Genomic DNA, 23,785 nt, shown 5'->3' with positions numbered 1-23,785 from the left:
CCCCCTGCCCTTCCAGGGATAGGGTGGGATGGGACAGGATGTGATGGGATGGGATGGGAAAGCAGTACTGAGAGGAAAGCCAGCAACCCCTACACGAAACCACTGCAGTCATTGGAGATGCCATGGGTGGCCCAGCCATCTTGCAGAGTAGGGGGTCAGGAAAGCCCCCTCAAGCCCCATCCTTGGTTTTTAAGAGGGAACAGCACCGACACAGGGGTTTTGTGAATGATTTTCTTGGTCTGCTTTTCGGCCAGACTGATGCTACAGCAGCAAGGTTGGTGCTATAGCACAGTAATTCTCCGAGCGTAATGAAAGCTGACATTATATCAAACACAATAAAGACTCTCAGTTGATGGAGATCATTCCTGAACACACAAACCCATTAAACTGAAAAAAAAAATATCAATTCTACACACTCGCCAGCCAAAAGAAAATGTGATTTGTTATCTAAAAGGGGGTTATAAACACAGCTTCAATGCACTTTCTGTGCTGTAATGAAAACTGGGTTTGAAATGGCAAGACGACTGCAAATTAGAGTATTTGATTTTATTTTCTAACTTTTTAGGTAAACCTTCTACAAGGGCAAGTGCAAGGTTACGGTGACAATCTTTCTGTTCTCAGCCGATAAGTAGGATCTGTAATTAAAGGAGGAGAAAAATGAAAGGAGGATAAGGAGCTGGCGTTCGCCCTTCTGATGCTGCTTTGAACACAAAGCCCTGCCTGCGTGGCCGTGCCCAGCCCACAGGAATGGCTGCCAGGGCCCACACATGGCACGGCACGGCACGGCACGGAACAGCACAGCACGGCACGGAACAGCACGGCTGCTGCTTCCCCGCAGACACACACCCAGCAGTGCCGGATGGGGCAGCAGGATGGGGCAGGATCCTGCAGCCAGAGGGATGTGGCACCCAGGGCTGTATGGCCGTGGCCGGGCACCCAGCCGTGCTGCCATGTCCCCCTGCTTTATCCCGCACCTTTCCTGGGCGGTCAGGAGCGCAGTCTCTGTTATTCCTCCTGTCCATCCCCATTTGGCAAACAGCAATCCCCTTTTCCCTGGAGTTTCGTTTCTAATGGAGCTTGAAATTATCTGGGCTTTGTTATTTCTCACGTGCTTGCAGGCAGGGGTTACAGATGGAGGCAGCAGCGTGGGGCCGTCCAGCACTTGTGATCCCTCTGCCACCTCCACAAATGTCACCACACCCCAAAACCACCTGGTGGCTAAACCCTGTCCCCAGCAGCTCCTACATCCACAGCTCAATGTATGGCTATTTTTCTTTTCCAAGGAGAAGGGGCCTGCTGGGCTCTGACCCTTCAAAGGGCCCTTTCCAACACCAAAAGGTGGGGAGAGGTGGGAGGCAGGGGGGCAGCAGGCAGAGGAAGAGGGGAGCTTCCCAGTATAGTGATGGAAAATGCAGTGAGGAAGAGGACTGGGAGAAAAACAACAGTAATAAACATTTTATGAAGCAGAAAATGGCTTATAAAGAAGTCAACTTTTAAAGGCAATTTATATAATCCTGCCAAGCGCACATAAATGCAGGGATGGATCTTTGCAGTGCTGGAGTGGCCCTTAAAGGCACAAATAGCTCCAGCAGCCCCAGCAGACCGACATGTGGTGGTGATGATGATGATGATGCCCTGGGATGCATTCCGTGGCTGGCAGTGCAGATCTGCACCTGTGACAGCCTCCCCCAGGTCAGCATGGCCCCCATTCCCACACACCATGGGAGTGTGGGACACCTGAGACCCCGCTGATACTGCTGGGATGGGGCTGAAGGTATGAAAAAGAACTGAAGGCACTGGAAAACTCGTGAGGAAAGCAGGGCATGCAAATGGAGAAGAGCTGGGAGAACATGGCTGGGATGTCTGACAGGCCACATGGCAGCTTGTCAGTGAGGATGGGTCCAAAGAATGGCAGCAAAAAACTCAACATGACCTTTCAGCATTTTTACAGGTATTTTTGAAGGTCCCTTGCCCAAGCAGGGCAGCAAACAGAGGATGGAAACCTGGAAAACAGCACTGCAGTGTGGGCTGGAGTTCCGGCACCTCCATTTGCTGCTGGGAATGGTCTGCATGGGGAGGGCTCAACCCCACTGCCACAGCTGGGGGACAGGACTAGGGACACCCAGAGCAGGGGGACAGACCTGATGTGCCTTGAAGGACAAACCCTCATGGCTCTGCATGGAGTGGAGCCAGACTATCCCAGTGGACCTCTGGATGGAAGCCTGTAGGCCAGAAGATTCTCACTGGGAAAACTGCCAGGCCACTGCAAATTGGGAATTTTCTGTGATTTCTTACCATACCAGTACCAGGTGGTTGCAGTGTCCCCTGGTGGGAGCCCACTCTGGCAACAGGACCCAGTTCTCACCTTTCCAGAGCTCCGCCAGCCTTCTTCAGTGGGCAAATGTGCATCCCTGAGAGACCCTCACTGTGCAGGCAGGGAGGGGCATGGTCTCTCCCCACAGCCTGTCTCGCTGCCCCCATCCCTGCCCACCATGCCACTGAGCTGCCACCCAGCCCTGAGGTACAACACGCTGGAGGGAACTCATGAGGAGTGCTCAGAGTATGGGTGACCTTGGGGCCAAGGCTACTTTTGATCAAGGAAAATGGTCCAATGTCCAGAACTGGGGACACAGCCCTGGCTTGGCATGGCTGGTAGACATGGGGGGCCTGAGGGCGGGTGAGCACAAGAAGCAGGGATGAAGCAGGACAGGATGAGGGGATTGTTTGGGGAACAGGGAGGCACTTTGCAAAGCCTCCTGAGGTGGGAGGCTGAACTCAGCTCCAGAAAGGCCAGTATTGCTGGCATGTAGCTGGAAACACCAGAAAACAGCAAGGAAAAAGCAACTTTCCCTGTAGAGATGGATCGTGAGTGATTGCTGGCAGCAGCTCCCAGCCGCTCAGGCTTTTGCTCCTGCTTCATTTTCCCCTGGACTTCCATAGCAACCCATCTGCAGTGAGGTTTAATGGGGCTGCCATTAGCACTAATGCAGCGCAAACACTCAGCATCTGCCTCGCCTTTGGATGGAAACACAGAAATAACCGCGCTCGCCGCAATCTGTCATCGACTCCGGCGCGGGGTTAGGACGCGACACGCTGCGAGAGGAGGGGAGAGCTGCAGCCAGGAGGAACGAGCTGCTCGGTGGGAAGGGAGGAGAGGAGGAGCTGGGATGCTGTGCTGCCGCCTTCCCTGCCTGCTGCCCGTGCCAGCACTGGCAACAAGCTTTGGGCAGCCACAGAGCCAGGGTCAGCGGTGCTGGCACACGGGTCTGACCATGAGTGGCCATTTCGTGGATGAAGGGCAGAAAAAGGAGGTTCAGTCCCGGCAGTGAGACATGGACACAGCCCCTCCATCCCTCTGCTCTGCTCGGGAGCTGGGGCTGGTGCAGGCAGGACTGAGGCAGGCAGGGCTGATGCCCAGCACCCTGGGGGCTGTGCACAGAGCTGGACCAGTCCATCAAGTGTCCCAGCCAGGCCTGGGCTGTCCTGATAAAGCTGTGCCGAGCTCTGCAGTGACGCATCACTGCACATTGTTTCTGGGTGACTCGCTCCTAATTACCTTGATTAAGTGGTTGCAAACAGTGCTATTAAAAATATTTTTTTTCTATGAAAGTGGATTTCTGAAAGGTTTGTGCTGTGAATGGCAAAATGAGCCAAGAGCTCCCCAGCACTGTAGATTTTCCCAGCATGTTTTGTATCCTGACTGTTATTCCCCTGGCAGTGGAAGGCAGCCAGGTCTGGTTGGAGAAGGGGCTTTTTGGGGCTGCGAATAACCCCTGCAGCAGGAGCCCATCCCTGCATTCCAGAGGATGAGCAGAAGACCCAAAGACTGCTACAAAATGCAGTGACCTTGTGCCACCTCTGTCTGCCCTGCACATGCCTGGTCACAAGGCATCCAACCCTGGGTGCCAGTCCAGCATGGCGTGCACGGGGCCATCACAATGTCCCTGGGGTACCCACAGCCAAGCTTCAGGTGCTGCTCAGGGATGTGTTTCCTGACCCTGGAGGACACACGAAATTGGGTCAACACAAGGGATGGAGATGCCCGAAGCTCGCCCTACACTTCTCTCAGCTTTCCTTGGGAGCCCTGAGCCGAGGTCCTGGTGTGGCACCAGCACTGGCATCAGCAGGTGCCTGCACCAAATCTCATTATCCTCTTCACCTCCTCTCCACTGGCGTCTTGGGAGGAGGTGATAGTAATTCACCAGTGCTCACAGATCCCTGTGAGCTCATCTTGCTCCTTGGGTGCCTGTGGGACACAGAATCAGCCACCGGTGTCCACCCTATATTGGCCACACGGCAAATGAAAGCCAAGCAAGTCAACCCCTTGCCTTCTCTTCTGCTCCTCCCAACCTCTTCCTCTCCACAACAAACCCTGGTGACCATCACCTATGGCAGGAAGATCTGCGTGAGCACCAGCACCTCAGGCTGTGAAATACCCCCAAAACACCAGCACAGCCTGGCAGTGGGGCTGTCCCCAGGCTGTCCCCTCAGACGCTGCAGGGAGTTCCTCAGAGCTGGGCAGGATGTGGCCCTACTCAAGAGGAAGGGGCTGGGTGGCGCAGGAGTATTTTTTAGTGCAGACTCCATTCGCATTGAGAGAAAAACAATCTTTCCTTCCTTTTGTATTGTGGTTATAATTTGAGAGCATTTCCAGACAGAATCCTTCAGGTTCCCGCTGAGTGCTATCACCGCCAGAATTACAAAGTCAAATGCAATCATTAAACCTGCGTCTTCCCTCTCCCAGCCCAGATTGCTCCTTCCCCAGAAACAGCCCCCACCACAACTGCTGGCATGTGCCACAGATGAGGCACCACTGCTGTCACCCCATGCGAGACCCCCCTCGGCACCAAACCCAGTGGCTGCCAGAGATGGGGGGAGCAGGAGTCTCCTCAGCCCCCACCCCCTCGGAGCTGAGCTGTCAGTTCGACCTTCACCTCCTGCCTTCTCCTCACAGTGTGTGCAGGCTGAGGCAAGGCTGCAAACCAGCCCAAGATCACTTCATTTGCTCTCATTAGTGGTGGCAGGCAGTGGGGCCGGGGCGTGCCGAGCATGGCATAGCCAGCAGCGACTCACCACGGGAACAAGAACGTGGGCAAGGAGGGATGGGACAGTGACTCCTGTGCCAAGAGTCATACCAAAGGAGGGAAGGGGTCGGAGTGCACATGGAGCCTTACCCGGATGTTGTCCTGCCAGTGGTGAGCCTTCTGGAATTTCTCTGCTGCGTTGGCAAGTCTCTGCAAAGCAAGTGGGAGAGGAGAAATGAGCCTAAGGAAAGCAAGAGGATCCAGGCATTGCCCACACCATCCCAGGACCATGGGTGCTGCCTCAGCACCCAGCATCCCTGTTTGGGGGTTCCTGCAGCAGCCCTCTGCTGCACTGGTAAGGGGGCAGGAGGAGGGACTGTGGGCAGCACCCTGGAAGGGTGTCCCAGGGACAGGGAGCCAGTGTTTCCTGCTTGCTCCTGCCTTTCCTGAAGCAAGCCAGTATCTCTAGAGGAATTGCTGCCACTTGAACTCAGCCAGGGCTGAGCCACTACAGCTTGGCAGCTGTTGGCATCCCGCCGGAGCAGGGCAGGCTCTTGGTGCACAGGGCAAGGGCTGAGCCTGGGTCCCTGTACTGAAAGCCCCCAGCTCTGTGCAAAGCAGAGCAGGCCCTTCAAACATGCCCCAAAACCCCCTCAAAATGCCCCAGTGCTGGGGCCCAAAGGTCCTTGGTGCTGCCCACCCAGATTTAACCCCTTCATATACCCATGCCCACATTGGGGTAACCAGAGGAACCAGGATTTGCCAGAAGCAGGATGGGGCGATGCTCAGCACCAGGGCACCCTCACTGTATGCTCAGCCATGAAACCCCTCACCAGCACAGAGGGTGAAGCAGGGAAGGGCTGGAGACTGGGCAACCCCTGGGGTACTGCAGTGCCTGGAAGAAGCTGCAATCTGGCCTTTTGTGAAGCCAAAGGGGACACATGGCAAGAGCTCCAGGCTTTCCACAGGATCCTCTCTGCATCACTAAGAAAATAAAGCCTGGGGCAAAACGAGCACGTTTCCCTCTATCCCTTGACCAGCCCCGGGCACCCAGGGGTTTGTGGGCCTGGGGAGCTGCCTGCCAGAGCTGTACAACCGGATCAACACCAGAACCCAGTGGGAAGCAGCCTGGTGTCCTGAGCCAGCCTGCAGAGCCCAGGGCCACCCAGACCCCTGGGTGCCAGACACTCACTGCTAGCAGGGGCACAGGATTTATGTCTGGTCCTGCAGCACTCAGCACAGCCTGCTCCCCACCGGCCATCAGCTGTACAAGGCTCCCAGGGAACACAAACTGCCAGGTCTCAGCTCCAGGGGGGCTAATCTGTACAGAGCTAACAGGTCACAAGGCTTTCGAGGCTGTGACAGTCCCTAGAGGGCTCCCTAGAGAGTTAGTGGGAGACACAGCAAGCAAAGATGTGCCTTACAGCACAGCCTCCTGCCTTGCAGGCTCCTCATTTCCCTGCAGATATATTTCCCTGCAGGGGTATGGACATGCTCTGCTCCATGCTAGTGGTGCTGGCAGCCAGAGAGAGGCGAGCCCTGGCTGTTTTCAGACACTGAATTGGCTGGGAGGAGGAAGGAGCACGGACAATGGGGTGACATCTTGGGCTAAATAACAACCCCAAATCACCCCCTGGGCAGCAGCACAGAGATTCACATAAAGAACACAAGATTCCAGTATTAGTATACACATGACTTCCACGCCATGAACCACAAATCCCAGGATGAAAAAGCATTCCTTTGCTTATCAGGGATGTGGCAGGCAGTGGAAGCCCACAGGGGCAGCAGTGAAGTCCATCGATACCCCTGGGAAATTATTTCCCCAGGGCCTGAACAGTGGCCAGCTATAAGAGCACACACACATACGAGCCCTGGGCACAGCCACAGGTCACAGCTGCTGTCCCCACTGTCACCAGTTTCTCCAGCACTCCCATCAGCACACAGGGATGCAAAACATCTCAGCCCTTCCAAATGGATGCTCAGGGGAAAGGAAATCCCCAGGTGCCACAGTGTCTCCATTGCCCATGCAGGAGAGTGGCAGCCCCAGCCCTGGCAGGGTGGCTCGAGCAGGGCCGTGGCAGCAGCTGCTGTATTTCTGTGAGAGTGGCAAAGCACAGGCACTCAAAAATAAGGTGAAAGACATCACAGATCTGGCCCTCCCCAGCCCGAGAATGCAGCTTGTTCTTATCAGATGCAGGAAAACACGAATCCATCACCGCATAATCTCGGCATGTACTGGTCGAAACTTTCCTGTTTAATCTTTTCTCCTTCTCTTAATCTTGATTTCCAAATCAAAGTGCTTGCTTTCAGTGGCCAGTAGCCAAGGGGAAAGATCAGCTATCAGCTGAACACTGAAGCAAAATCCTTATGGCTCCAATGGCAGGCAGAAGGGAATGGGAAACAACACGTGGCTGGACAGAAAAGTCAAGTGATACGAATTTTCAGGGCAGTTTTTCATGATCTCACCTGCACAGCCACATCCCCGCCCTCAAGAGCTGCCTAGAAAATCCGTGGCCCAATTCTGTACCTCTTCCCCCCAAGCTTTTGTGCTCTGTTTATATATTGAGATGGCTGATTAAAGACAAGCATTTATTCTGAGTCGCATTTAAGGCAGTGGTGATGAAATATGCATTTTTCTACACTTGATAAGAGTGTGTTTGTTTATTATGGGCTGGGGTAAGATTTATGGACATCTTTAACTATTCATCGCCTTGTGTGAAGTGCCTGGAGGGTTGCAAATGGTGCAGTAAGGGACGGCTACGCCCAGGAACGACACTTCGACAGAAGATATTTTTCCTCTGGAAAATGTCAATTTGTCAAAGTCAAACCAGACACAATTTTGGTTAAAAAAAAAAAATAAAAAGGAAATCCAGATGTTCTTGTTTGATAAATAGCACGTTGCAGGAATTGGGGAGCCCACAGCAGGATTGCACAGCCACAGCAGAGTGCTGTGCTGGCTCCTGCCTGCCACCGGACATCCATCCAGGAGCAGTGCCCCCAGAGCCCTCCAGCTGCTGCTTCTGGAGCATTTTCCTCGCTAAAGACATTTCAGTCCCATGATCAAGATGGTGACTGGTAGGAGAGAGGGGCCAAGCAGGCAGCCAGCCATCTCTCCTCTGCAACAGTGGATGCTTTGCTCACCTCCATCCCTGTGCAGGGGCAGACCCGGAGCGATGCCATGTGGGGGCTCCCATGGGAGCCATCCTGTCACATCCCTGACTGGTGCTGGAGACAGCCCATCCAGCCCCTGCCCGGAGATGGGCTGCTGACATGAACAGGATGGGTGATTGCTGGATTCAGGACACTCCAAAACGGTGCCAATAAGAACAGGTCCCTTAAGGGGGCTATTTGGGACAGCAGGACCCTGGAGTTGTGTGTTAGGGCAGGGTTTGTTGCTGCTCCTGCAAACCCCACTGACGGCTCCCCAGGGAAGGTGATGGTTCTGCCCAGAGCCACACGCTGCTGCAGGACACCCCCATTAATGCCAAATGAGTTCATCATGAATAATGTTATTGTGATCAATACAGCTCAAGGATTATTTCTAATCCTTAATAATGATTAAACCATTATTTTTCAAGTGTTACAGGTCAATCAGATCAGCTCATGGTGTGCTGCGTGCAGGGACTGTGAGATGCCCGGGATGCAGGCAGTGCACCAGAGAGCCCGGCAGGATACAGGGCAGCCATCAAAACCTCTCCACATTTCAGACCTGGGGTTATCAACTGTGGGGTTCAAACAGCAATAAAAATTAGAGGAATTACCAAAAATAAAGCGTGGGTGTGAAATACCTGCAGATTTCCAGCAGGCTGTGGTGCAGAGACTGCCCTGGCACTTTAAGGAGCATGGTTCTTTCCCCAGAAGTCACCCAGGGCTAAGGACAGGAGATTTAGAGGCTGAAAACACTGAATTGAAACGACTCTGAAGGTCATGAAAGGCCAGCAGGAGATTTGCAAGGGATTGGTGTCTGGAGATCCCGACAGCGGGGTGTGTGAGGGGGAAGGTGCTGCATGGGCTTATCGTGCCCTGGCCTCATTTGTATTCCACGTGGAGCTCCTCTCTGCCTCGCTGCTCACCAGGGCAGATCCATCAGGAGCTCCCTGCTCAGCACACCAGTTTGCCTGGGATTAAGGAGCCTCGGGGATGCCATGGACTCAGGATGGGCAGGCTGCAGCAAAGGTGGCACGGCTGGGCACGTGCCCTCCCTCCCAAAAGCTGTGCAGGAAAGGAAAGGGGCAACAAGGTGGGTGAGCATCCGTCTGCCCAGAGGATGGCAACTCCAGACACATGGCTGCTGCTTTTCCCTGGCTTTGCTCCAGGACCTCGCTCTTCAGCCCAATGCCCCACAAGCTCACTCGCCCCACTCTGTGCACGGCTCACCCACGTGTGCTTACCCCCAGCAGCATCTTCTGGGCACAGCTGGTCTGATGCCCTGAAGCTGCTGGGCTGTGGCAGTGGGGAATGCTCGAAGCAGCAGAGCTGGCACAGGCAGGGACCATGACCTCCCCCTCTAGTGGAGGGGACCATCCCTGCTGTTGGCATCCCCACTGCTTGAGGGGCCAGCATGCAGGAGGACTGATTGTCTCTGATGGAGCAGGCACCCAAAGGTGATGCTCACCTTCTCTCTGCCACCCCTTCTCCCCCATCACACCCGGGGCTATCCTGCATTGCTCTGATATTTTTACACAGACTCTTTCCAAAGGAAACTGGTCCAGTGATTTACTAAATCTCTTCTCCAGCCCCACCATGGCAATAAGCATGCCCTGGCTGCTCCTGCCTCAGTCAGACCAGTGGGTTTAACTTGGGAAGCAGCAGAGCAGAGCCCAGAGAGGCCAAAGACCAAGGTTGGATTTATAAAACAGGATTACAGCAAACACTCTGCAGAAGGAGACTGAGCAGCCCTGTGTAGCAGCAGCAATGCCACTCCTGTGTCCAAGCCTCCACACAGGCGCCCCAAGCCCATGTCCATGCTGGGGGACATTCCTCAGACAGTCTGGGATGGTGTTCCTGGCTTCTCCCCACAGCCAGTGTGGAAGCCCCAGCAAAGGCCCATCACACAGCAGCTGTGTGTGCCCAGGGATATTTGCTCCGAGGGAGAGCTGCTCCTGCTAAGCCTTCATTTAACTCCCTCAGCGAGGCTCTTATCACCCTCATCACAGCGCCTTCCCCAAGGCTCTGAAGTGCGTTAACCTCCTGCAGCCCAGCACACAGCTGGGAAGAGGGGAGATCTCTGCTGGAGATTCAAACAGCCCTGTGCTGCCAGGCTGGGAAGTGCCATGCAGCATCACACCTTCCAGCCGTCCTCCCATGGCAGCAAAATGCTAGTGAAAGGTTAAGACAAGAAGGTGAAAACCAAACACACATGACAAAGCCAAGGAACTGAAGCCCTAGGCAGGAACATCCCCCAGGAGCTGGTTTTGCAGCTCTTGCTCCTCCATAATGAAGGAATGAGGATGGCACAAGCCCTCTCCTCTGGTACCAACCCTCTTCCATGGCCAGGGCACCCTGAAGCCTCACCTGTCACTGCAGAGCATCTGGGAAGGCAAAAGCCCATTCCATATGTTTCACATGTCTCCATCCTTTCTGCCTGCATGCATCAGGGCAGAGGGCACCATCTCACGGTCCTACCTCCTGCCACCAGCTCCAGGATGCCTCCACTGCAGCTCTCCCTCTCATCCCCAGCACATCCTCTCCCCATTCACAGAATTCACCCCTAAGCAAACCCTACCAACAGCGCGCGCGTCGCCATCAAAAAATGATCAACCAGCAACAAAAGACGACAACCCCCTTATGTACACACAGGGAATATAAATCTTGAGTAAACACTGTAAAGCAGTGAAGCATCTCATCCTGTAATAATCTCCGAGACAGTTGATCCCAGGGCTCTTATTACCCCCACAGCCGTCATCTGAAATCCAGTCGGCAGCAGGCTCAGCCACGGCTCAGTATTGATCACGGAGGCAGCTTCAAATATGCTGCGGCATTTTTCTTTCAAAGCACTAACTTGTTTGTCGATAACTCCCTTGCCTGTGTGGAAGCAGAGGGATGGATAGAGCCCATCTCTCCTCCTTTTGTGCCTAGATCCAGCCTGTGCACAAGGGAGGATGGGGCTGGAACCAGCACTTGCTGCTAACATTCTCCTGCTCATGGAAGGGCAAATAAAGCCCCAGTGACTAGCAAAGAGCACATAGTAAATCCTCCAAGGGCTCCCAGACCTCGGTTCTGTACCAGCTGGTGCTCGCTGCTGGGATCTGGCAGGGCAGGGAGCAGGGACACCTCTGCAGAGCCAGCCCTGCCATCAGTGAGGTCTCAAGTGCAAACCTGGAGCTAAATCAGAGCCAGAGTTGCTGCAGACTCCACATGGGGCAGTGGCACAGCCAGTACCTGGCACTGGGGGCCTGGAATGAACCCCAGAGCCACAACTTCCATCATTTTACTGAGCACCTCAGTAACTCATGGCTCTGCAGGCCAGCAGCATGCAGCTCTTGTTCCCCTGTCAGCATCTCTTGCTTCTCCTTCATCTCCAGAGCCACAATTTTTACCAATAGGAAACACCACCACTATCCCAACAACCACAGGGAGGGGAGAAATGAAACATTCCAAGAAGAGAGGTACCAATGTCTTTGCAGAGATGGTGAGGAAAGGGAGAGTGTCACTGCTCAGGGTGTTTCTCCTACCCCAAAATATTGCTCAAGTCTCCAAAAGAGCTTATCTTCCCACAAACAGCAAAGCACCAAGGGCAAAAGGAGAGTGCAGAGAACCAGGTGTCCTGTGGCATGAGCCATGCCTGGTGCTCTCTTCAGCCCTTCTTCCCTTGCAGAAAAGCCTCTCTCTGTCACCCTTCTCCTGGAGTTCCTGTCCTCCATGAGGGTGGACACTTACTTTCCAAAATCACAAGCAGAGAGCAGCTCTGCCCCTGCTCCCTGTCACCCAGGAGGGGAGGAGGAGGGCAGGGGCACTGTGCCCTGTAAACCCATGGGTACACTTGCCCCTGCCCTGGACCAGCAATAGCAAAACCTCAGCTCAGCTGCTCAGACCCTCCTTGGCTCCTGCCCCATCCCTCCTGGCGAGGAAGGGCACTCACGAGGGTGGAGGATCTGTCCCCACCTCTATTAGCAGTGAGACAGAGCTGTGGGATGCAGGATGGAGAGATGAGGCCAGGAACAGGTGCAGGCAGGTTTGGCCTCTCTCACTGTCCCCTTCCTCTGAGCAGAGTCAGCAGAAGGAGCATTTGGCCACACTGGCATTGCCTCATCCCGCATCCTCCTGCCTTTCACCCTGGACATATGGCAGCAAACTTTGCTCTTGCATTAAAGATGACTTTAAACAGTACTGCTAAATGTCATCATGCTCAAGTCCTGCTGGAAGGTGCTGCTGTCTGGCTTTGGGATGCAGGTGGTCCCTTGGGAAGCCAAACCAGGCACACTTGCCTCCTCTGCTTAGGATATGAGAAAAATCATTTTCCTCCATCCCCTTTGCCACACTATTTGCAGTCATGGTAGCCTTCTGCATCTTCTGTAGCTGATGGAGAGGAAAGCAAGGACCTCTGCTCTGAGATCCCAGCATTCAGCCAGAGGAGAGCCAAGCAGCAGTATTCAGCTGCCCTGAGACAGCACAGCTCTCCAAGCTGTCCATGCCCAGCAACTTTAAATGGTGCTCATTTCACACCTCTCGCTCTCTTTTGGAGCACCAGCTCACAGGATGAGCAAGGCAGAGAAAGCCCAGTCTGTTCCTGATGGAAGTTCCCACCACCTCCACAGTAGTCAGACCAGTAAAAGTCTTAAATTCTGGCTGTGCAGGAAGAAAGTCTCTCTTGGGGTGAAGCTGGAATATTGGTGGCTGCTTCCCAGGAGGTGCTGAAGAGCTGGGGCATGTCAGCAGCATCCCGGAGGGGTGATGGGTACAAACCACCCATGAAATGTGGCTCCAGAGTTGTTTTTTGGTTGTGGGTGGGACAGATATGTCCCAGCAGTGTCAGGGCTGCCCATCCCAATCCAAGTGCCTCAGTGGTGAGCTGCCAGGCTAAAAGCCTGGTAGGTGCTGCTACCCACAGCTCTTGTCATTGTGTGCTTTGGGGACAGTTCCTGCCAGGGTCCTGCCACGTGCTGGGAGACAGCAGCAGGGACAGGGTGGGCGAGTTACTGGGCACAAACACAGCATCCTGGCACAGTGCAGCACGTCTGACAGGGCTCTGCCACGACTGGAAGGGCTTGGGGACTCTCCTGCTGGGTGACAAGCAGCTGCTTGCTGCACAATAAGGTTTCAGATGACCAGAAATAATTCAGGTCAGGATGCATTTGCTGGAAGGTCAGAGCTGGGAAATGTGACAGCAGGCAATTCACCAAGCTGTGGAGTAGGAGATGGTGCTGCCCTGGGCTCCTTCCATCTCCTTCTCCCCCCATACCAGCGTGCTGTGGCTCCCATGGGATGGGTGACTGGAAGGACATGGCTCCCACAAAGGATTTTGGGAGATGACCCCTTCCAGCATGAGGTCCCAGGGCAGGCTCAGCTTCTGCAGTGCTGGAAAGTCAGCATGTTAATCACCATCTCAGCCCACTGCTCTGGCCCCGTCTCCTCCCAAATATACTCCAAACATTCAAACAAACGGTGCTCCCTAAACCACACTTAAATATCCTGTGGCCCTCCTGCTATGATCATCAAGAACAACTTGTCACAGTTCAAAACCCGTTAAAATAACCACAAGGCATTTCAGCAGCAATTATAAGAGACAGTTGCACTTAAAAATCAATTTTACTTAGAGCTTGGAGGAACAGGGTTTTTTAAAAATAAAGGAAAATAAAAGGAAGTGATACAGCTTGTCACTTGGGCAGGAGAAGGAGGAATTTGCCTGGTCAGGTCTTAGCAGCCAGAGTCTTCAAAGAAAAAAAAGTAAATCCTTCCTTATCATTATCCTTGTGTATTTTGGAGAAATAAGTCCCATGTGAAGATGAGAAGAAGTTCAAGGAGTGGCTCTCCCTTCCCTGCGGTTCCCTACATGGTGCCAACAACATAGAAGCTCCTGTGAGATGCAGGAGGACATCCCTGCAAACCCAAAATGCAGCCTGCATCCTGGCAGGCCCCTGACTCCCTGCTCCATGGGCATGAAGCCTTTCGTGCCTTTGAAATCCTCCCCTTTAGCTCTTCGCCTTCCATTCAAGCGGAGGCTGTTGAAAGTTTGTACTGGAAACCACTTACAATCGATTTATTTTAAGGCATCACCTCTTGCTGCGCTGTGATGTGCGAGCTTTAAAAAGCACCTCGTTTATTATCTGCTGCCACGCGGGGATTTCCATGTGGCACATCCCGGCGCAGCCAGAGCTCCTCCGCTAGCGGGATTTTATGCTAAGGCAGATTTTCAGCGTGCACAAATTCCCACAAGAGTGCCCCAAAATACCACCACCCCACAACCCTGGCAAACCCCGAGAGAAACCCCCAAAACTTCCCCATGTGAAACCCTCCAGGGACACATGTGACATCTTTCTGATGTCCTCCAGTGCCACGAGCCACAGCCTGAGAGGGGTCGGACACACTGAGCAGTTACTCAGGCCCTTGTTGCCACAGTAGTAGGAACATGAGCAGAGCAGTTGACATTGTCAGTTTTGAACACCAAAAAAAAGCAACTGCGGTGCAAAAAGTCATAAAAAGGAATTTTAGTGGTATTTTGCTCTAAAAACAAGGACAATAGTTGGAACCAGCTTTGCTCAAAATTTCAGAAAAACAGCAAAGAAGCCCCAGCGGCTCCAGGTGGGGTGGGGAAGTTTCAGGGAGGTGGAAGTGAGCAAGTTCAGGAGGCCACCAAATGGCTGTTCCCAATGTGACAGCTCACAGTGACCTCAACACTTATCCATCTCAACGAGAAGGACTCAAAGCACATGTTCTGAAACCAGGACAACACACATTTTTTGGGCTTTGTCTCAGGCAGAATTAATAAAGACATGTCCTCACTGCAGACCAGCCCCCTGAGAAGCCTCTCCCTTCCCTGAGGCACATGGCTCCAGCACAGATGGACACCCTACAACCCTCCTGTGGGGTCTGTGTTTGTGGGGAGAAATCCTTCCCAGCTCAGGTTTTCCCTGTGACCACGCTGGGCTGATGCAGAAGCTCCCCAAGGGAACCTGCAGTGCCCTCCCCTCTGTCCTGCTCCAGGAACACGTTCTGCTGTTTCTGTTAAACCCAAAATTCAAGGCAACTTGACACTTTCTGTTTTAAAGACCGAGGTAGGGGAGGAGAAAGTGTGGAGGAGCTTCCCTAAGGGAAAAGCCATCAAGTGGAACAAGTTTTCAACAACTACACGTTTCTTGACCTTTTCCACAGTCATATCTTTAATGTTTCATGGATGGATTTGATAAAAAGAAAAAATTAATAAAATAGATTTCATTTTTAAAAAAAGGTCAGGACATGTGTTACAGGGAAAAACTCATTTAGGTCCCTACCTGATGCCAAGGAGCCCTCTCTTGCCTCCCACACAGGGCACTCCAGCCCAGACATCCACCTCCCCACCTTCCTTTTCATCATATTCAGGGTTGGATCTCTTCTGGACTTTTCCTTCCCCTGCTAGCACAGAGTCAGGTACCATAAGCATTCAGAGATGCTGACAAATGCTTGGGAGCTACAAATATTTGGTGGGATGTTGCACATCTAACCTGGAGAGGCAGCCAGTGAGCTCGAACGTGGAGAGGATGCTTGTCCAGCCTCCAGCACAGCTCTTCTACCTGCAGCTGCTCAACCTTGAGCCCAAAGTTCTCCCCAAATATCTTGACAGATGTTGAGGCTGTTGCCATGCCCAAGCCATGTACATCAGAATGACCAACATTTGCACTCTTGTTCATAATTTCATGGCTCCTGCACCCACCCCATGAGCATCACTCCATGGATATCACCCCCCTTATCCCTGTCTGTGGAAATGAACATGGATCCCATCTGCTGTGTCTGAGCGCGGGCTTGTCAAGAGCAAGCAAAGCAAAATAAATTCCCCAAGCACAGAGCCAATTCCTGCTGATCAAGATGTTTTAAAAAATAAATGGTATTTAATAGCAGCTCCATCCCGGCTGGCCCAGCGGATGTTCCCAGAGACTCAGAAACAAAAGCAGCTACGGACATTTCTATTATTAAGCCCACTCTGCAATTAGAGCAGACTTCTGTCCAACTTCTGCCTCTTTTCACCATTCCCTCTTTTTTTTTTTTTATTCACTAAGAACAAAATATTATTCATCAAAGTTTGCAAAAAAACCCCTGCAAATGGCTGCGATAACATCATACTAAGTTATTAAGTGGTGACAATGGGGGACAATTACAGTATATAGTCCATTATACAGCACTGCCGTCGGGATGAATCAAAGTGAAACACCCTGTGAATGGCGAGGAGCTTATTAACAGGAACATTGGTGTGCCAGAGCATAATACCTGCATTCAGCCCCAGAGTTAGTGCTGAGCTGCTGCCGGCAGGGACTGCGGAGGAAAGCGGCGGAAAGGGCTGGCAGCTCCACTGCACTGCTCGAGGCATCAGCCCCATGGAGTGATCCTCAGTGCTTAATTACAGAAAAAGGGCAAAACCTCAGTCCTGGGCCACCACCATGCAGTGTCTCCCCCTCTAAATCTGCTTCTGGAAGGCTCTGGAGATTTTTGCAACGGCTCAGCCAAGCACAAACAGACAAGGATTTCCCTCAGCTCCCACCAGGATCAGGAGCATCCTCTGTGCTCACCAGCACCCCAAAGACAGGGTATCTCTAGTGGACTATTCCACCACTATCAGCAAGTCTCTGCAGGTCCCACTCAGAGGTGTTGGGCACATCCCAGGCTCCCTTTCCCCATCACCTGAGGCTGCCCCTTGCCTGCAGCAGCAGGTGAGGTGGGCCATGATGCTGGGAGATGCATGAACTAAATTATCTGTGAAAATTATCTTTGTTGAGAAAAGAAACAAGTAAGCAAGCTGCAGGCCTTCTTCCAGAGCACAGCAGCAAAATTCCTATGTCTGGGTGTGCTCCAGGACTAACCTGTGGGAAGAGCTGGTTTTATGCTCTTCCTCCCAGGCTCTGCAGCCCCCTCTCACCTGGTACAGTTTGGATGGGTCCTGTCCCTTCCCTCTCTGCTGGCCTGAATTCTTGCCAGCGGTGAAACCCTGTGCTGGGTTTCCTGCTGCTCCAGCAGCTCTGGTTTGCTCCTTCTAAGATGTTATTTTTACACTTCCCTTAAAATACAACACTAAGAGAGGCTTCTTGACTATATTAACATTAGGAATCTAATCAGCAATCAGACAGCTCATAATTTTCTGATTAGCTCTGATTATACTCAATCTTTAGGAATGGAAAAAAAAAGAGGGAAAGAGGAAAAAAAACTTAGAAGGAAAAATATAAAAATATTCTCTGCTCAGTTTTCCCACCCTGATTCCCCTGACGAGGCACAGAGTCATAGGAACAGCTCTGCTGTTCCCAGCTAAGAAGGAACAGTGCCACGGTGACCTGTTAAGACAGTGTTGGCCAATAACCAGTGTGGCCATCACACTGCTGATTGTCATCCTTCCAGGCTTGGCTGGGATATTGTCCTGGAAAAGGGCTGCTCAGAGAATGGAGAAGACAACAAGGGTGCCAGAGTGGCTGACAAACCCAGAGGAGTGTTGTGAGCTCTGCTCTCAGGCCAAACACCTCCAATAATCTGCTAAAAGACAGGGTAAAATGATGCCATGGAGAAAGGAAATGATGTGTGTGTATCCAGCTGGCTTCAGTCTGGAAAATGGAACCTCTCCAGGTGATGATGAGGAGGAGGCTGAAGAACTTTGTGAGATGAGGTCATGGCCACACACAGGCTTGGCAGGAGACGATTGGTGCTTTGTGGCAGCCCAGAGAGAAAGATCCCAAGGATTCAGGATCTGAGGACTGCCAGAAGGCGGGAGGAAATGGGCACGTGGCCTGAAGCCCCTGGGCAGGAGCAGAGGATGCCCCAGCAGGCAGATTTACCTGCAGACCAGGCGGCAGGAGCAGGAATGGCATCTCCTCTGAGCATCTCCAGCATCCCACAACAGCAGGGCTTTTGTGAAGGGGGAGAAAGGGACGTCCTGGTGCTGAGCCTCACAGCTGCAGCCAGGAGGAAGGAAACTGAGGAACAAGCCAGAGAAAGGAGATCTAAACCAACCTCTCTAACAGAGTTAATCACTCACATGTGCTCTGTGTAGGAGATTCACTCCTGACTGCAGCAAGCGATCAGCTGATGCTGTGAAGCATGAGATTTAATTATTTGTATCATAGCCATGGCCTGCATAACTACAAATGATATTAATGGTGATAAAATTGTCCAGCTGGCTCTTCAAACCCATCACCGCCCCGACTCGCTGCCTCCCACGGCAGGGCTGTGCTGCCTTGCAGGGACCGCTCGCACCGCGGCACAGCCGGCGGCAGAGCCCATCCACCCGACAGACACCATCTGGAGCGACCATCCCATGTCCACACGGGATGGCTGAGCATGGAGCACGTGCTTTGTGTCTTGAAGACAGCCTCGATAACGAGAGGTGCTCTGTCAGAGCACTGCCTGGCTCTGTATTTGCAGCAGCGGAGCTGAACCTCTGCAGAGCCTCACGCCTGCTCTCAGGCCGGGCAGATGCTTTGCTGGGGAGGAGAGGGCAGCCCCATCTCACTCCAAGCTGCTCACTGCTCCAGGCTGCTCCTCAGAGCTGCCAGGGAAAGCACTGCTCCTCACCTGGTCAAACCAAACAGGTTACAAAGATCTGTGCTAAGCAATCAACTGGCTAAAAACCAGAAAAGTAGAGCAGAACAGAACAGCTCGGGTGGAAGTGACCTGTGGTAATCATCTTGTCTAACTGCAGGACTAAGGGACACCTGCCCACTTTAAATCCAAAGAACTCAACTGTCAAAGCAAATGGCCCAGGTCAGAGCAGAGCAGCCACAGTGCCCCCAGCAGTCTGACACCACTCTCCTGTAGAACTCCTTAGCTGAGGTCTTCAGTCACTTTTACCATGACTTCAAAGAAAAAAGCTTGAAAATCCCTGCTTGAACTAAACTGTGGAGAAGGAGAAGGTGCAAACAACCCAGGGCTTGGCTCTCCCAACCTGCTTCACCACAGCATCCCAAGTGGACAATGGGGTCACCCTATCCCCTTCCAGCCCAGCAAAGCAGGTGAGGCCCAGGAGGAGGTTGTACCTGCCCTGGAGATAACACAGAGAGGATGATCCCTTTCATGTGCTGAGACTCAAGCCCTGGTGTCTCCCATAGTAGATGCAGTGATCAGCATCCACACGCACCCAGTGGGACTCTCTTACTGAACTATCTCAGTGCACACACTAAAACCCACCCCAGTTCATGTGGACAGGAGTCCCCACTCCCCACTCTGCGTAAGTCTCCTCCTCACACTCCAGCCACAACCACAGAGTTCTCTGTCATGAAGTGACTGCCAGAGCTGTAATTACTTTGAGGTGACCTCTAGGAAAAAAAAAAGTTCAAGTTTAAAAAGAAAATCTCTCTGGTTAATGCTATGCAAATTACCAGCAAGGCAATCAGGCTGACTTTTAAACACTGGCCCCTGTCGAAGGGCTCACAAGACAGTCTTATTGTCTTGCTATCAATTTGCATCTCATTACCCACAATGCGCCTCTGGTTGGAGGTAACCTTTTGGGGAACACGCCGCGGTGGCGAGGAGCCCAGGGACAATGTGGTCACTCCTGTTTGCAGAGCTTTCGTGTGGCCCAGCACCCAAAATGCGATGGGCGAGGGGCCAGGTCACTGCCAGCCACCTGCTGACCTTGTGCCAGACACTGTGACCTTGTGCCACTTCTGCCACCTCCTCTCAGGGCTCTGCCTGTGCTGGCTGTCCCATGGACACAGGCACAATGTGTGCCCTTCCCAGCGGGCTCACCAGCCCCCGCGGTCCCCAGAGGCGGTGCAGTAGCACTTTGTCTCCACCCGGCTGATGAAGGCCATTCAAGACATTTCTGAGAGTCTTTTGCACATCTCTGCCAACCCTCCCCACCTTGGGGAGATGGTACCAAAATAGCATTTTTTGATAGGAAGGAAATCTGCTGTGTCCTTGTCCTCAGCCTGCTCCTGCATCTCCGGCCTCCCCAGCCTCTGCTGCAGTCTCCCACACCAGGTGCCTTCACTCTCTTCTCCATCCCCTCCAATTTGGGGTGAAAAAACAAAGTTCTCTGCAATCATCTCACCTACATGATGCCCTGACCAAGCTGTCCTTGACATGCTGCTGCAGGGAGGCTGCCAGGCCCCATCCCACGTTACGTGTCTGCACCCCACTGCCACCTGCAACAAGGACCTTTTGTTCCCCAAGATTGGAGCAAGCTACAGGTCTCCATGTCCCCTTCTGTAAGGTCATTCATCCAGCTCAAGTAGCCAGCATGGGGACCCTACTTCCAGGATGCTCACCCTGTGCACGCTGCCTTGGTTACCTCTGCAGCCAGGTCAGGCAGTGGCTGGAAAGCTGCCCAGTGGAAAAAGACCTGGGGGTGCTGGTCAACAGCAGCTGAACATGAGCCCATGTGGGCAAGAAGGCCAATGGCAACTGGCTCAACAGTTGGATCAACAATAGTGTGGTCAGCAGGACCAGGGCAGTGACTGTCCCCCTGCACTGGGCACTGGTGAGGCCACACCTCGAATCCTGGGTTCAGTTTTGGGCTTCTGATTACAAGAAAGACAGTGAGGGACTGCATCATATTCAGAGAATGGCAGTGGAGCTGGGGAAGGGTCTGGTGCACAAGTCCTGTGAGGAGTGGCTGAGGGAGCTGGGGGAGCTCAGCCTGGAGAAAAGGAGGCTCAGAAGGGACCTCCTCACTCTCTACAACTACCTGAAAGTTCTAAACAGGTGGTTGTTGGTCTCCTTGCTGAAGGAACAAGCAATAGGACAAGAGGAAATGGCCTCAAGTTGTGTCAGGGCAGGCTTAGATTAGATATTAGGAAAAAATTCTGCACTAAAAGGGTTCTTAAGCACTGGAACGGGCTGCCCAGGGAAGCAGCTGGGTTACCATCTCTGGAGGGATTTAGCAGATAGTAGATATGGCACTTGGGGACGTGGTTTAGTGGTGAATATGGTGGTGGTCAGGTTAGAGTTTGGACTCTGATCTTAGAGCTCTTCTCCAACCTAATTGATTTTATGGTCCAGCCAAACTTCTGACACAGCACAAATGTCCTCCTGCCCTGCCAGACCCTGCCAGCAGCATCCCCACCTCCTCCTGCCCCCAGGGTCATCTCAGCCAAGAGGACCTCCCTTGACAGCCCTGTCCTCTCTGCAGAAGCAGCACCAGCAGCAGCCAGGGTCTCACTCGCTCTGTTTTCCTTCTGTCCATGAACTCTGCAGTGTGAGAGCTCCCTGGGGAGTGCAGAACTGCTCTGCCCTGCCTTTGGCAGTCTCCTGCACTGCCCGGCTCCCCGGTACCAGCCTGGCATGGCCGCGTTGTTAAGTGCTGGCAGGGCCCTCTGCCAGTGCCATCTCCGCCACCACGGCCAGAGATGCCAAGGCAACAAAGGGATTTCTAACAGGCGAGAGAGCACCACTGCGAGGAAGAAAACCCAGCTGCTTCAAATCCTCCTGAATAATGGTGCTGCCTCCCTGCTGCTCGAATCAGACGCAGCACATTGTTGTTACGATAACTAAATACAGATGATTTGAACAGCTGGAAACGCAGCAACAATATTTAAAAGAGGTTTTTTTAAAAAATGGTTGGTCTTTTATTCAATAATGGTAATGGGCTTTTTAGTGTTGTTATTATTATTTTTGATTTTAAAGGCAAAAGGTGCCCTAGTCTGGTGTCTTCGCACGGTGCTGTCAGGCTGCGAAGCCGGCTCTCGCCTGGTGATGGCAGGGAATAACTCCGAGACACTGAATAACACCCAGACATGGGGCTGCTCACCAGCTGACAGGGACATGGAAATCACAGCTCGTGCTCCGGCACTCTGCTCAGCCCTGCACCTCACTGACAGGATCCAAAGGTGCAAAACCCAAAGGTGCTGCAGGGGAGCAGCGGTAACCAGGCAGCAGTAACAGCAGCAGTGCCAGCTCCATGCCCGCGGAAGGCGACAACTGGAGGTAGCTGTGGCTGTTATCAGCTCACACCCTCAGATACCAGAGCCCTTTCACCCTTGGAGCAAGGGAAAGCACTCAGTTATCTTCAGCTCCATGCTGATAACAGGCAGGAGGTGTTAGAGGAACCAAAGTGCTGGAGAGGGGGGTTGGAAATATGCTGGAATGAAAAGAAACCTCCAGAACCAGGGCAGCCAGGCCTCACTTGCCCACACAGAAATGCAGGTAGTGACTGCACCTCTCTGGGTGTTTTAGGAGTACAGGAGCAGACCTTGCTGGCAGTCAGGATGCCATGTCAGGCTTTATGAACCATCTGGATGAGACACGGTGAGTCGGCAATGGCTGATGGGACACACAGTTCCCAATGTCCCACATAGGGATGGGACCCTCTCTCCTTCCTCCTGGACCTGCAGGGCCTGTGACCTGATGGTCATTCCTCGTACATTAATCTTGCAAAATGCACCATAAACCATTTCAAGTGTAACAGCACAGAATTAAGAGAATACAATCAGTGTAAGTGTAAATAAAAACGGAGATTTTACGACACAGTATTTTGAGTTGTGGGTTGTTTTTTCATACATTAACCTGTGCCAGTTCCTGAGATGCAGCTGGCAGCAGCTCTCCCAGTCATCAGTGAATCACATCATCATCCAGCCCTGTGACCTAACATCCCCATGTGCCTTCAAGTACCCACAACACAATGTGGGATCTGGGAATGCACCTTGTGTCAAGGCCCTTGTTGCTTTGGAACTGTGCACCCTGGAGCTGGCAGCCCACAAGCAACAAATCTGCTGTGGCTCTTCCATGAGCCAAAGTGGACCATCAGTCATGGCAGTGTCAGGCATTGCTCCAGCAGGGAAAGCCTCCCATGAGGTCCCAGGAGCAGCACAGATGGAGACAAGGCTCCTAAGCATCCCTTTTGCAGCTCTGCTCTTGCTCTAGGAGTTAGTGACCCTCCCAGCACACCCAGCCCTGATTTTATCCTCACCCACACAGCTATGGCATGGTTCCCACACCCAGCAGCAATCAAGTGGTCTGAGCACACATGCTACTGCCAACATGCTGAGAGACCACCATCAGCTCCTGAGCCAGTACAAACCAGGACCTGGGCTCCAGATCCTGCAGTGGTCATCACTATCCCAATCCTGTTTGCTGAAACTTAAGAGCAGGGGACATCCCCTGCCCCATACAAGACCTCTTAGCTCAAAACTACTAAAACCACCATGGAGCTCATTACTATAGAGCTCAGTACTGCTGAAGAGATCTGAAATAAATAAACCAGCAACAGCAAGGCAAGGAGAGCAGCCTCTTCTGCTGCCCTGGTTTGGGGGACAGGAATGTGCTTGCTCTGGGTGTATCCCTGCTGCAGCTGGGAGGCCCAGCCAGCAAGGAGGGGCTACATTTGGGGCAGTGCTATAGGGTATTTATTTGGATGAGACAGGACAATCAGGAACCAAGGGGAAAGGACAGAGAGATGAAAGTGGAAGGAGTGGGGGGACAAAAGAGGGGGCTGGGCGGGGAGCAAGAGAAATGGCAGAGGGAAGCAGGGAGGAGGAGCTGGAGCTGACAGGGAGGATAGCACCACTCCAATGCTTCATTCTAAGGCCCTGGTGCCCTTCACCCCGATGCCTATTTAATGTCATCCTATTCAGCAAGTGTCTCCATGATCTGGTAATTATCTTTTACTTACAAAAGAGCATCTCTGTGTCACAAATGCTCCTTTCTCTGGC

At 52.8% G+C, this 23,785-nt stretch overlaps 1 protein-coding gene across 2 annotated transcripts in view; it reads right to left on the bottom strand.

The window, feature by feature from the left end:
• The window catches only part of CACNA2D2 (calcium voltage-gated channel auxiliary subunit alpha2delta 2), a 208,562-nt gene that overhangs the window by 36,513 nt on the left and 148,264 nt on the right, over nucleotides 1-23,785 (bottom strand). For both annotated transcript variants that reach the window (XM_069028438.1, XM_069028439.1), the window contains one exon: nucleotides 5,175-5,234. In XM_069028438.1, coding sequence (XP_068884539.1) covers nucleotides 5,175-5,234 — 60 coding nt within the window. The remainder of the gene's footprint in view (nucleotides 1-5,174; nucleotides 5,235-23,785) is intronic.

The sequence above is a fragment of the Aphelocoma coerulescens genome, chromosome 12 (assembly GCF_041296385.1).
Source record: "Aphelocoma coerulescens isolate FSJ_1873_10779 chromosome 12, UR_Acoe_1.0, whole genome shotgun sequence".
Taxonomy (NCBI): Eukaryota; Metazoa; Chordata; class Aves; order Passeriformes; family Corvidae; genus Aphelocoma; species Aphelocoma coerulescens.
The sequence above is the reverse complement of the archived record's forward strand: the minus strand, read 5'-3'. Positions and strand labels throughout refer to the sequence as shown.